General features: G+C 44.1%; 1 protein-coding gene across 1 annotated transcript in view; it reads left to right on the plus strand.

Annotated features, from left to right (window-relative positions):
- Nucleotides 1–15,227, plus strand: part of NEMF (nuclear export mediator factor) — an 86,476-nt gene that overhangs the window by 53,841 nt on the left and 17,408 nt on the right. The window contains exons 20-26 of the mRNA XM_077463532.1: nt 2,481–2,538; nt 3,194–3,252; nt 6,531–6,651; nt 8,859–9,135; nt 11,062–11,110; nt 11,191–11,237; nt 11,524–11,662. Coding sequence (XP_077319658.1) covers nt 2,481–2,538; nt 3,194–3,252; nt 6,531–6,651; nt 8,859–9,135; nt 11,062–11,110; nt 11,191–11,237; nt 11,524–11,662 — 750 coding nt within the window. The remainder of the gene's footprint in view (nt 1–2,480; nt 2,539–3,193; nt 3,253–6,530; nt 6,652–8,858; nt 9,136–11,061; nt 11,111–11,190; nt 11,238–11,523; nt 11,663–15,227) is intronic.

A 15,227-nucleotide genomic window follows, 5' to 3' on the forward strand; every position in this document is an offset into this window, starting at 1 on the left:
CCGCCACGCCATAAAAATGTCACTCGTAAGGTCATTTTTTTTTCCTGCGTCTGTTAAAATGTTTTTTTATAAAAAGTGAAACTTTTTTTTATAGTTCTGGATTGAGCAGTAAGGCTTTAATACCTTTTGTTAGGTTCCTGTTGCTGTATCTGTTGGTGCTGGGGATCATCTCTTCTTGTCCTGGAGATGAAAAGCTGAAATTTCCTCACTTTGAAAAGCAACGCTATATTGCCAAAAGTATTGGGACTACTGCCTTTACACACACATGAACTTAAATGGCATCCCAGTCTTAGTCCGGAGGGTTCAATATTGAGTTGCCCCACCCTTTGCAGCTATAACAGCTTCCACTCTTCTGGGAAGGCTGTCCACAAGGTTGGGAGTGTGCCTATGGGAATGTTTGACCATTCTTCCAGAAGCACATTTGTGAGGTCAGGCACTGATGTTGGACAAGGCCTGGCTCACAATCTCCGCTCTAATTCATCCCAAAGGTATTTTATCAGATTGAGGTCAGTCAAGTTCCTCCACCGCAAATTCGCTCATCCATGTCTTTATGGACCTTTCTTTTTGCACTGGTGAACAGCCATGTTGTAACAGGAAGGGAAACTTCCCACAAATTCACTGGTCGAAATCATTTGGTGGAGGGGGGATTATGGTGTGTTTGTTTGTTTTTTCAGGGGTTGGGGTTGGCTTCTTGGTTCCAGTGAAGAGAAAACTTAAAGGGGTTGTAAACCCTCGTTTTTTTTTTTCACCTTAATGCATCCTATGCATTAAGGTGAAAAAACTTCTGGCAGTGACTGGCCCACTAGCCCCCCCATTTTACTTACCTGAGCCCTGTAATTCCCTCGGTGAAGACGTGCTCTCCCTCTCTGCATGGAGTCCCGGCTCTTGATTGGATAATGACGCAAGCGCCAGGGGGTGGGGTCAAATCCGGCATTCATGTCTGGACGGAAATGCTGGACTCGGGAGCGCGCTTGCATGGTAACCCCCCGGGAGAGCACTTCTCCTAGGGGGTTATCTGATGCGACAAGGAGCCGCCGGGGACCCCAGAAGACGAGGATCGGAACCACTCTGTGCAAAACGAGCTGCACAGTGGAGGTAAGTATGACATGCTTGTTAGTTTAAAAAAATAAAACGAAAAAGGTTTGCAATCACTTTAAGGCATCAACTGACCAAAACATTTTGGACAATTTCATGCTTACAACTTTGTGGGAACAGTTTGGGGATGGCCCCTTGCTGTTCAAACATGACTACGCACCAGTGCACAAAGCAAGGCCTTGCAGATTAAGACTGGAATGCCATTAAGGTTCATGACAGGCATCCCAATACTTTTGGCAATACAGTGTATATCCTCTCGCCTTCTATTTTGTCTGCAGGACAGGAAGTTAAGGGAAATCTCTTGAATATGAGGTTTTTCTAAAAAGTTTGATGAATGGTCCAATATCAAAAAGGCAACATGGGCCAGGTGCGTGCACATGCACGTGGCTGTCCAGAGACCAGTCCAAGTGCCGCCTAGCATATGGAGTACACGTGATTTTCAGGATAAACCTTCCACTGTGAAATGGAGTAACAAGTAAACATCAGGTTCTTCTACAAATTGGGGAAACTGGCGATGGAGATGCATGAAATATTGGTGCAAGTGTACGGGACGGAAGCCGTGAGCATGAAAATGTTTTTAAGACTGATTCAAATGCTTTGACGATGGGAAGGAAACGACTGAGGATGAGCCACATTCAAGTTGGCCATCGATAAACAGAACCCCAGACATGATCGAGCGAGTGTGAGAAATGCTGGCACGAGCTGGGCGACTGACTCTACGATTGATGGCGGAGGAATTGGGCATTAGCAAAGACACAGTGCGCACCATTGTCCGCAAAGATTTGGGTGAATGGAAGATCTGTTCCCGTTTTTTGCTGCACAAGCTGACAAACAGAAAGCAAAACGGATGGAAACCTCGGGAGATTTCATGACCATGTGTGACCAGGATCCATCCTTTCTGTGAACCATCGTCAATGGGGGGGGGAGACTGGGTGCTACCAGTTCCACCCGGAATCCAATCGGCAGTCGATTGAATGGCGTTTGCCATCTTGCCCGCAAACAAAAAGAGTCCTCTGCAAAATTCCAAGATCAACACAATGTTGGTCGTGGATGCGGCAGCAATCCAAGAATGTGTGCCAGCGGTTCTGAGATCGGTTCCTAAAGAGGCTTTTGCTGACAGTTTCCAGAAGCTTTATGAACATTGCCAAAAGTGTGTTGTGAAGGATGGCGATTATTTTGAAATCCAATAAAGGTTTTTTGTAGCTCCTGTTTTGTTTGTTTTCTGATACCCTTCGCGAAAACTTTTTAGACACGCCTCGTAGGACACCTACAGCAAAAAAGAAAACCTGATGGGTTTTAACCTGCCCCTACTCTATACTGAAAAAAGGCCTTTGTTTTGGAAGGTGCACCTCTGCCTGTATTACCATTGTTTTCCTTACTTTTAGGTGTCCAAAACCGCGCCAACTGGAGAGTACCTGACAACGGGAAGCTTCATGATCAGAGGTAAGGAGAAACAGGAAGTATCTCCTGTATCATTCCTAGGCTGGGGCTTTTGGACATCTGCCCTTGTCTCCCTGGTTTTGGGGGAGGCAACTCATTTACAAATGTTTCCATCTCCTAGTTTTGGATTGATAGAGGCAATGCATTTATTATGTATTTGCATGTATATTTTTTTGCTTTTCATGTTAGAGCTGGATTATTGTGGTGGTCCCACACTATCCCCTGAGGAAGCCATCATTGGCGAAACATGTTGGGATTCAACATCCATCTGTGACCACTTTTTCTTTCTCCCTTGGGTCACCAGCAACCCAATATTTGAATTGTATATGCTCTATCATTGATTTTAATTATCTCTATACCCCTTGACTATTCTTGTCTTTATCCTTTTGTATTTAATAAAAATAAATTTTATGTTTTTATTCAGCTTGTTATGAATTGTTGGTCGCAGAGCTATAATCCCATTCCTCTACACTTACAAGGAAGTGTCTCTATCAGCAGCCATATTGTATTCTGACATCGGTGCTTATTTTGTCTCTTCTCATTCTTATGAAGATGTCTCTGCGTGTTGCTGTCTGGCACCAATGCAGAAACCTAGGGGAAAGACCAGCTGTTTCTATCATGTGAAGTTTTAACTTTTATTTTTATTTATTTTTGTTAGGAAAGAAGAATTTCCTCCCTCCTTCCTACCTGATGATGGGGTTTGGGTTTCTATTAAAGGTCAGTTAATCAGAAAACTGAAATGTTTGTCACTTTCTAAGTTTAGTCTCTAGATAATACATTTTATTTTATTCGCTTTGGATAGAGAAGGGAAGTGGTAAAACCTCAGTCAGGTGTTTATTATTGCAGGGTACAAGAGAATTGTGGATTGTCTCTATCAGTATTTATTCCCTTTCAATCTCAGGTCTAGTATAGGAAAAGATTTCCTTCAAGGCAGCTCCAGGGTGTAGTCATTTTAGGAAAGCTTTGTCTTGGGTAGACTTTATATATATATATGTCCAGAAGTGAAGTTTTTTTAACCACTTGCAGACCGGACCAATTTGCTGGTCAAAGACCAGACCCCTTTTTGCGATTCGGCACTGCGTCGCTTTAACTGACAATTGCGCGGTCGTGCGACGTGGCTCCCAAACAAAATTGACGTCTTTTTTTTCCCCACAAATAGAGCTTTCTTTTGGTGGTATTTGATCACCCCTGCGGTTTTTATTTTTTGCGTTATAACCAAAAATAGAGCGACAATTTTGAAAAAAACACATTATTTTTTACTTTTTGTTATAATAAATATACCCCAAAAATATATTAAAAAACATTTTTTTTCCCTCAGTTTAGGCCGATACGTATTCTTCTACATATTTTTGGTAAAAAAAATCGCAATAAGCGATTATTGATTGGTTTGCGCAAAAGTTATAGCGTTTACAAAATAGGGATAGTTTTATAGCATTTTTATTAATAATTTTTTATTATTTTTTTTTACTAGTAATGGCGGCGATCAGCGATTTTTATTGTGACTGCGACATTGTGGGGGACCCATCGGACATTTTTGACACATTTTTGGGACCATTGTCCTTTTATACAGTAATCACTGCTATATAAATGCAGTGATTCCTGTGTAAATGACACTGGCAGTGAAAGGGTTAACCAGTGGGTGGCAGTGTAGGGGTTAAGTGTTCCTAGGGGTGTGTTACTAACTGTGGGGGGGGCTGGGCTTTCATTTAGTGAACACTGATCTCTGCTCCAATCACATGGAGCAGAGATCAGCGTCACTAGTTGCTAGGCAAAATGGAGAAATGTTGTTTACACAGCATTTCCTCCATTCGGCCGCTCCGTGAGACGATCGCGGGAATGCCCGCGGCGATCGAGTCCGCGAGTCCCACGACCGGACTCACGGGGGTCCCGACCAGCGCAGGAGCGCGCCGCCGGCGGCGCGCTCCCAATGGCAGAGCGGCATTGAATATTGGACGTACCTGTACGCCAATATGCCTGCCCGTGCCATTCTGTCGACGTACATCGTCGTGCGCTGGTCGGGAAGTGGTTAAAGTCACATACACTTAAAACGAATGTGTTTTGGGATATCAAATGGTTCCCATTCTTCAGGGCTTGGCAGATATTGAAGAAGGGTACATATAAAAATGGCGCCTGTAAAGCATCTGAAAAACTCCTCCCCTGCAGTCCCAGTGTGAAAGCCCGAGTGCTTTCACACTGGGGTGCTGCGATGGAAGGACATTTAAAAAAAAAAGTCTTGCAATCAGTATCTATGGGGCGGTGGAGGAGCAGTATATACACTGCTCCTGCCCATTGAAATGAATTGGCTGCCAAAGCACTTTGGCAGCAGCGTTATGCGGCACATTTAACCCTTTATTCGGCCGCTAGCGGGGTTAATGTGCGCCCCGCTAGCGGCGAATAGCGCTGCTAAAACTATGGTAAAGTGCTGCTAAAACTAGCAGCATTTTACCATCAAGGCCCGCCCCAGTGTGAGAGCAGCCTACTCTTCATTACAGAATTTACTCTCCAGGATAACGATCAGTATTTCTCAACCAGGGTTCCTCCAGAGGTTCAACAAGCAGTTTCTGCCTGTCAGGCAACCAATGATGCTAAAGCCCTTTTAGGCTATTCGTAAATGGGAATGTGAGGAGCATTCTTCCCACTGATCGCCAATGTGAGGCGCATTCTTCCGACTGGCCACCAATGTAAGGGGCATTCTTCCGACTGACCACCAATGTAAGGGGCATTCTTCCGACTGACCACCAATGTAAGGGGCATTTTTCCGACTGACCACCAATGTAAGGGGCATTCTTCCCACTGACCACCAATGTAAGGAGCATTCTTCCCACTGACCACCAATGTAAGGGGCATTCTTCCCACTGACCACCAATGTAAGGGGCATTCTTCCCACTGACCACCAATGTAAGGGGCATTCTTCCCACTGACCAACAATGTAAGGGGCATTCTTCCCACTGACCACCAATGTAAGGAGCATTTTTCCCACTGCCACACATAGATCCTAGTATTTTGAAATTTTCCACCCAAGTCTGCTCCTTTAAGATTTGGCAATTGGAACATCCACACACCCAGAACATAACTCCCCTAGTTGCCATGGCCAGCTGTCTCTGGATTCCAGGGCAGTCCTGGGTGCAGGATAGTTTTCACTCAAGCATTTTAGGAAAACTTCGGGACCATTTTGTTGCATACAAAAAAGTTATTTTTAATTAGACAACAAAATGACATCACTGAATGTTAGTTAAAGTGATACTAAAGTCTTGTTTTATTTTTTATTTTATTTTTGTTTAAAGCGGTTGTATACCCCATTTTCAATTTTTTAGCTACAGGTAAGCCTATAATAAGGCTTACCTGTAGGTAAAATGAATATCTCTGTTTAGGAGATATTCACCTTGCATGTGGCACATGCGCTCTGAAGGTCCATCGGATCCTGCCAGAAAATCTGAGCCCCTTACCGGAAAGAGGATGCAGGAGTGAAGTCATCGCAGGTCCGGCCACTCGGCGCTGGAGACGTGAACCCCAAAGAAACGCATAGTAGCTCATTATGCCTTTACCTTACAGGTGTTTTGTTTTTGTTTTTTTTTGCCGGTATACAATCGCTTTAAATAACAAACATGCTATGCTTACGTTCTCTGTGCAGTGGATTTGCACAGAGCAGCCTGGATCCCCCTCTTCTTGGGTCCCTACTCTGTGCTCTTGGCCCGGTGCTCCCACAGCAAGCAGCTTGCTATGGGGGCTCCCGAGCCGAGCTGCAGCTCAGTGTGTCCATTCAGACATGGAGCTGCTGTTCGGCCCCACCCCCCTCTCTCTCCTGAATGGCTGTCAAAGTCAGTTAGGCTATGGCGCTGCTGCTGTGTCTCAGCCAATCAGGAGGGAGTGTCCTGGACAGCCGAGGCACTCATGGACATTGCTGGACAGAGATGAGGCTCATGTATTAGGGGGTGCTGCCTTTACAACTCCTCTAAAAATGCTGGTAGCTGCAACATGTTCTATTCTTCCTCTAGGTGGATGAGACTTGTGTTTGGAGGCATAAAGGGGAGCGCAAGGTGAAACTTAAGGATGAAGACCTGGAAAGTGTGACGGGAAGTAACTCGGAGCTGGCAGCAGAAGAAACTGAGGCATTAGGTGAGGGTGTAGAACTGTGTATAGCATTGTGAATCAAACATGTGTTGTATCCATCTGGTCTATTAGATCTTTTAAAAGTTTTGGGCATTCTACAAAGTTTAAAGGAAGTATGCAAGCACCCCCCGTACTTATAAACTTTAGAAACTTCTATTTAGTGGAAATGGCTCAATTGACATGAGCTTTTAGGAAAGTGTAACGTTACAGTACAAGTTATACACAAACTACAAAAGTTTTTTGCAAGCTGTAAAGTTCTTGAAGCTAGCCAAATTCATTACAATCAGATTTTATCATCTTTTTAGCGTTCTCAAATTCTCTGCAGTGTAAGGACCTGATTGATTGCAGATAAATTAAATGGATTGTTTGGGCACAACTTCATCTTACAAGGCTACTGAGTCTAAAGCCCTGTACACATGGGCAGAATGTTAGGAGACACCTCTGGTCCAAAAAAAATACCAGCAGACAATCTGCCCGTGTGTATGTCGGTCTGTCTGACAGAAGTCGGGAACGTGCATGCTGGAAAATCAGCAGCTGACCGACTCCCGATCAGGGCTCTCAGCCAATGGCAGAAAGCACTGATTGGAGTATTCTGGCGGGGGGCGGTAGTCCTGTCATAACACAACAGCTCAGCGGGGGAGATCGCTGGTGTAACCTTGTGTGGTTAGTACAGCGGCTCCCGACCAGAGCTGTCCGTTTTTCACACAAAAAAGAAACTACAGTGTGTACCAGCCTTAAAGGGATTGTAAAGTGAATTATTTTTTTGTTAAATAACAAACATGTTATACTTGCCTCCACTGTGCAGTTCGTTTTGCACAGAGTGTCCCCCAACCTGCTCTTCTGGGGTCCCTCGGCGGCTGTCTCTGCTTCCACCTGCAGGTGCTTCTCACGTTAATGCGAGCTCCCTCGCACGGTGAGAAGCATCTGAGGGCGCACTCCCGTCATACAGCCGGCGGCTATAGCCGCTCGCTGTATCACACGGCCCCGGCGCTCCACGTCAGTGGATGTGATTGACAGCAGCGGGAGCCAATGGCTGCGCTGCTTTCCATCCATCCACTCCAGCCAATCAGCGGCCAGGCTGAACGGTGGAAAGGACGCCGGGGGACGAGCGTGGGACTTTCGAGGGGTCAGGTAAGTAAAATTGGGGGACTGGGGGAGCCGGCACTGTCAGATGTTTTTTCACCTTTAATGCATAGAATGCATTAAGGTGAAAAAACATTTACCTTTACAACCCCTTTAAGCTGTTTGAGGGTTGTACAATCAGGTTGTATATTATTTAAAAAATGTAAAAAAAAGAAAGCTGCGCTGAAAATCATGTACCGTAAATAGTGCTAAATTATATCATTACCACCATCACGAAACTTATTTACCACCATGTGTACAAAAATTGATATAAACACAAATAAAAAGGTGAAAAACAATAATAAAAAACAAATATGAGTAGTCCAAAAGTAATATCAAGTATAGAGGCAGGAGGATAAAGGGATGAAACTTCAGTCCACTTGGGTGAATCCTCCACCACTAGATCCAGTAAGGCTTACCAGCTAGCCAGATCTCTTTTTAAGGAGATCGCACGTGCCTGTAATTTTAACCCCCGATCCGGACCTTTAAGAAACACAGCTGATATCTCCAATCTGTATATCCCCTCCTCAGAACATCTCTCGTTCCAACCACATTGATTTAGTGAGATAAGACAAACAGAAAAGGCGTAACTCCGTATAAAACTTTTATTAAACCATATAAAATCAAGATTGCAAACTCACAATTCAGCCGTGTACAAGCGTGTATATAAAATAACGAGCCGGCCGGCTCTCTCTCGTTCACACTGCCCGTCCTTCCTAGACCAACGGGGAATGGCGGTGACGTCAGCACGCCGCTCAACCCAGGTTGTATATTATGTGATGATCTTAAAGTGAACCTATGCTTTGCTCACACAAGGCGAAACAATAAGTTCACGTGAACTTAAAGTGGAGTTGCATCCAAAAAAAAGTAATGAATAATCCTAAAAAAGAAAAAAAAAGTTTGGACTTTTTTTTTTTATTCGCCTCTAAATGGCTGTTACTAGGGGGTCCCTCGTAGTCTGCCTCCTTCAGTGCCTGGGCTGGTGACATCACTTCCCCTCGGCACAGGAAGGGCTCAGCTCTGCCCCCTCCCTCCTGTCAATCATCTGGGACATGTGACAGAGTGTTGATTTGCGTCTTGTCTGTTTCCAGAGGCCCCAGAAGATGGAAGTGAAGACAGCAGTGAGGAGGAACCAGAAGAGAAATCGCACGTTAACGGTCTGCAAGATAATTTTGTAGAAGGGACAGCTGAGGTCACAGAGACATCAGGCCATGAAGAATTCAAAGAAGATGTACACTCAGAGGAGGACAGTGATAATGAAAGCTTGCATTCTGCTGAAGACAACCGCACCATTAAAGAAGAGGATGGAGATGAACAGACGGAATTCCCCGACACCTCCATAGATCTCTCCCATCTTCAGACAAAGAGGTTGCTGCTTTTCTTAGACTTTACTTAGAGTAATTTAAAGTGGCTGGTCCCTTTTGTGGGTATAGCTATGTAAAACATTAAAAGTAAGTGCCTATACTGTTAAACCACTTCCCAACCACGCTATAGCCGAATGCTCGGTCAGTTCTGGTAGGGCATCATATAATGCCCTCCAGTGATTACACCTGCTGCGGCACGCTCTGATCGCTGTGTTTTTGGGACACAGCTGATCGGGGTAAAGGGCCAATCACAGCAGCCCTTTACCACATGATCAGCTGTGTCCAATCACAGCTGATCACGATGTACACATAAGCCTGTTATCAGCATTCCTTTCCTCACGCTGACAGCGAGAGGAGAGCCGGTGTTCTGCCGAGAAAGGTCCCCCGGTGGATAATGACCCCCTGTTCTGTGCAGGTGCAGTGATTGTGCAGTACAAAACACAACGGAGCTGCCAAAAATAGCCGAAGCTGAACAGCTGTGAGTCAGCTGTACACGGCGGCTGCGCAATCACCACGACATTGTGCCAGACGCTGCTGCACACTCCTGATACTCATGCTACTCTGCGAGGGGCGGGTGTATTAGTGTTATATCGTGTAAGGGGCGGATGGCTACAGAAGAAGCCGAATTTTAATGGGCAGAGCTGTTTGCGGGGCGTGTTTAAAGAAATGAAGGGCGGGTCTTGCAATGCTGATGGGCGGGTTTGCACGACCTAAAGACGTGTCGTTTTTATTGTTAAAACCACTCATACTCTGGCAAATCTTGACATCGCCCATCAAGATTGCAAAATCCGCACTCTTCATTTGTTTAAACGCGCCCCACAACAGTAATACACCCGCCCCTTGAAGAGTAGCACGAGCATCGGGAGCGTGCGTCATCGTCTGGCACAATGTCGTGTTCATTGGCGCGGTGTACAGCCGACTCACAGCTGTTTATGTTCTGGTATTTTCGGCGGCTCTGTAGTGGTTCGTACTGCGCAAGCGCTGCCCCTGCACAGTACAGGGGGGGGGGTCATTATCACTGGTAGCCAGCTTGTTTGAAAGGGACATCTACACTGATTATCAGTGCAATCATTGCTGCCCATCAGTGCTGCCTCATCAGTGCACATCAGTGAAGGAGAAAAAAATACCTCTATGTAAAATTTTATAACAAACTATGAAAAACATATTTTTTAGAGTGGAACCTAAAGGATTAATATGCCTCAGACTGCTGCTTCTGCTGTTGGTGAATTGATGGTGGGTGGAATTGTCCATTAGGATGATCCTATGGGAAGTCTAAGCAATGACCACTCCTTCACCAAGTCACAGGCAGCCATGGAGAATGGTCAGACATGCAGCAGCATCATGAGGTCTTATTGCAAAGTAACAGCAATATCCAGCATACATACACTCATTGCTATTAGATTACAGGAAGGCTAAAGTGCAAGTTCACCTTTACAGAAAATCTGCAAGGTGAACTTGCACTGGGCCTCTCCCCATCCCCCCCGGTCTCCCTGTACCAGTGTCCCACAATCCCCAGCTGTCGGCCGCCGATTCACCAGTCCCGGGAATTTGACGTGAATGGCGCTGACCAATCAGAATCCATCTAGCCCATCCTGTCAGCGCTGGAGGAGAGAAAGCCAAGAGGATTTAAACTCCCTAGACCAGTGAAGTGAAGTCCTGGTGTCTGACAGCGGGGGACCGGTGTAAGTTCACCTTTCAGATTTTCTCTTTTCCCTTTAAACACCCCCTTTAGCCTTTTATTTCTGTATGTGTCCCCATTTCAATTTTTTCCCCCTTCTATTATGATGACAATATTGTCACCAAAACAGAAAGTAAAAGCAAATTTCATTCTGTCCAAAACTTGCTGCATTGCACTATGGACAGTTTGCATTTGTTGCTCAAAGGAACTTCTTTACTACAAGACCCAACATAACCGATTCTGTCTCCGTAGGACCATGGCCAAGACAGCAGCTGCAGAGCTTGCACAACCTCCAGCAGTGGTAAGAATCTGTTCAGTATTTTCTTTCATCTATAAAATAATTATTTTTATTATTTATATCCTCTATTTTTTTTCCATTAGAATGACAAGTCAGTTGGTTGCAAACATTTATCAGCTAAAGAAAGACGGTAAGAAAAACCTCATCTAACCAGTGATTAGTTCTACTTAGAGATGTAAAAAAATGGCATTTAAATATAGTTTAATTCTTAAAAATATCTGAATTTACTTTCCAGTCAACCAGATTCAAATATGCACTGAAAATTGGCATTTGGTATTTTTGTTTATAGTATTGTTAGAACCCATTGATGATAAGATTCAGTATATTATAGTTCTTAAACATATACATCTGTGTTGTGGTCATATGTGGATCATCTGAGTAAGGATTTATTCTCTTTTTTTATTTTTTTAAATCAGCGAACTGAAAAAGAAAAAGAAACCAAATGATTCAGCAATATCTCAACCGTTGGAAGATGCAGACAAGATGGATAAGACTAATGCCAAGTCTCTTCCACAAGAGGGCGCAGTGCAGCCATCAGTAAAGAGAGGGCAAAAGGTATGAATTATCTGAGCTATTTGGTTGCCAATGGTAATCTCCTGGCTGACACAATTACCTGGAAGTTTAGAGTGTTCATAGTACAGAGATTATTACATTTCACAAGACAAAATTATTATTTTGTCAATATTATTTCCTAAGTGTACATAATATAACTGGGTACTAGCATTTATAGGCAAGGTTGATCTGGGGAAAATACGATTGCCTCTCGGGATCAGGAAGGAATTTTTTCCCCTGCTTTAGCAAATTGGATCATGCTCTGCTGGGGTTTTTTGCCTTCCTCTGGATCAACTGTGGGTATAGAATTGGGTATGGAAGCAGAGGGGTTAAAGACACCTCTATTACATATTTTGTCTTAGCATTTTGCTAAATCTCTGTGTATCAGTACTGCTTGTACTAAAGCAGGGGTAAAATGTTCAGCTAATTTCAAGCCTTGATGAAGGGGACCCCCTTGAAACATGTTGGCTTTAACCACTTTAGCCCTGGAGCATTTGGCTGGCCAAAGACCAGAGCACTTTTTGCAATTTGGCACTGCGTCGCTTTAACTGACAATTGTGCGGTCGTGCGACGTGGCTCCCAAACAAAATCAACGTCCTTTTTTCCCCACAAATAGAGCTTTCTTTTGCTGGTATTTGATCACCCCTGCGGTTTTTATTTTTTGTGCTATAAACAAAAAAAGTGAAAATTTTGGGGGAAAAAACACATTTTTTTAATTTTACTATGATAAATATCCCAAAAAAATATATAAAAAATAAAAAAAATTCTCAGTTTAGGCCGATATGTAGAAGAATATGTATTTTTGGTTAAAAAAAATCACATTAAACGTTTATTGATTGGTTTTCCCAAAAGTTATAGCGTCTGCAAAATAGGAGATAATTTTATGGCATTTTTATTAATAATTTATTTTATTTTTTTACTAGAAATGGCAGCGATCAGTGATTTTTAATTCAATCTTAATTTTATTGATATATAGAAAGCAAGATAGAGAAAATACAAAGTAAACAAACAGATTCGTTGTACAATGATACTTAATCAGAAGAAACCAGCTTTGTTACAATGGTGTCAAACTATCATGGGATTAAAATACGATGTTGAGCTTCGGATTGTCTAGTATAATGTAAGAGCCTATATACCTACAATGTCTAGTCTAAGTTAAAGTGGGTATGTGTGCACCACTATCCTCTCTACGAGTGAGGCCCACTCATTACAGGTAGGCTAGGGCTCTTGTTCTTAATCTGGCCATGTTCTCTCTCTGGGGGGGGAAGCTCTGTGTGTGTCACCATTCCGGTCTAATGAGACTAGAGGTCAAGTAATCAATAATTGGGTAGTACTGCAACATGTAAGGGGGGGGGGAAGGGAGAAGAGAGTAAGGGAAGAGGGGTCAGGACAGTAAAGAGCTTAGGGATCAAGAGGTAGACATTCCACCCTGATTACACAGGTGCCTCGGTAGAGTCCTCTGTGGCCCATGGGATAAATTCTGAGGAATATCGAAACATAGTCCATGAGGTCCAGGTCTTGGAGAATTGTTCCTCCCTACCCATTTCCTGCGCCGATCAGTGATTTTTATTGTGACTGCAACATTATGGCGGACACATCAGACACTTTTGGCGCTATTTTGGGACCATTCACATTTATACAGCGATCAATGCGATTAAAAATGCACGGATTACTGTGTAAATGTGACTGGCAGTGAAGAAGTTAACCGGGGGGGGGCACTGCAGGGGTTAAGTGTGTCCTAGGGAGTGATTCTAACTGGGGGGGGAGGGGTTGTGTGTGACACAACACTGATCACCGCTCCCAATTACAGGGAGCTGTGATCAGTGTCATTAGGCAGAACAGGGAAATGCTTGTTTAGATTAGCATTTTCCCGTTCTTCCTCTCCGTGAGATGATCGCGGGTATCCCCGTGGACATCGAGTGCACGGGACCTACGGTCAAACTCGCGGAGCTCGCGGCGAGCACCTGCTATGCAAGCCTTGCAAGATCACATACAATAACATGATTTCGTGCAGCGGAGTCAATCTGCCTCACTAAAACTGCGACGGCTGGTCCGCAATTGGTTAACGATTCTTATAAACAAAATATTCATCATTAAAACCCTTGGACATGTTTCCCACAAAAGCTGAGCTTTGTACATGTGAGAGCAGCCAGCTGATTGCCTTCCCATGCCAATTCCCTGGGGATATTCAACCCACCTAAAGGAATCCAGCGCTTCACAGAATGACTTCCCTACCTAAAGAATGAAGTGGATCTCCTGAAAGTTTGTCCTTTCACAGCAGTGGAACAGTCAGGTTCGCCTGTCCATTTTTCAGGCATACCTGATTGGACTACCCATTGTTCTCTATGGGGAGGCGGATGTATACAGACATGTGTCTATTTACACCCGCCGACATCCAATCCAATCTGTGCCACCAGAAAAAGACGAATGGGGATCTGTTCCCCATCTGTCCAGCACAGGGGTCTCCAAACTTTATAAACAAAGGCCCAGTTTACTGTCCTTCAGAATTTATAGGGGCCGGACTGTGGCTGTTGGGAGTAGAAAAAGGTCCCAACGTCCGTAGTGCCCCATCGTTTGTTTCAGTGGGAGTAGTTGTGCCACATCATTGGCCTCAGTGGGAGGAGTTGTGCCCCGTTGTTGGTGTGATTGGGAGGAATTATACTCATCATTGGTGTCACTGGGAGAAATGATACTCCATCATTGGGAGGAGTTATACTCCATCATTGGGATTGGGAGGAATTTTACTCCATCATTGGGAGGAATTTTACTCCATCATTGGGAGGAATTTTACTCCATCATTGGGAGGAATTTTACTCCATCATTGGGAGGAATTTTACCCCATCATTGGGAGGAATTTTACCCCATCATTGGGAGGAATTTTACCCCATCATTGGGAGTTTTACTCCATCATTGGGAGGAATTTTACTCCATCATTGGGAGGAATTTTACTCCATCATTGGGAGGAATTTTACTCCATCATTGGGAGGAATTTTACTCCATCATTGGGAGGAATTTTACTCCATCATTGGGAGGAATTTTACTCCATCATTGGGAGGAATTTTACTCCATCATTGGGAGGAATTTTACCCCATCATTGGGAGGAATTTTACCCCATCATTGGGAGGAATTTTACCCCATCATTGGGAGGAATTTTACCCCATCATTGGGAGGAATTTTACCCCATCATTGGGAGGAATTTTACCCCATCATTGGGAGGAATTTTACTCCATCATTGGTGTCTTTGGGAGGAATTATACTCCATCGTTGGTGTCATTGGGTCCCACTATACTCCATCATTGGTGTCACTGGGTCCCACTGTTGGAGTCATTTTGGAGGAATAGTGCCCCAACGGGAGTCACGTAGAGTACTTGGTTGCATTTCAACTCAATAAAAAAATGTAGTGCTTCCCTTCCTTGCTTTCTGTCTTTACAGCATGTATTCTTCTGCAATATGACAAGTGCATTGTCAATTTCTCACTTAGCAGAGCAACACCATTAAGATTTATCTTGCTTCCTGTGGTGGTATTGGTGTCGTCCTTTCTCTGACAAGTTCCTCTTTGTTTCTGACG

This window comes from Lithobates pipiens, unplaced genomic scaffold (genome assembly GCF_037356315.1).
Source record: "Lithobates pipiens isolate NorthernLeopardFrog02 unplaced genomic scaffold, aLitPip1_a1.2 Scaffold_30, whole genome shotgun sequence".
In the NCBI taxonomy this organism is placed as follows: Eukaryota; Metazoa; Chordata; class Amphibia; order Anura; family Ranidae; genus Lithobates; species Lithobates pipiens.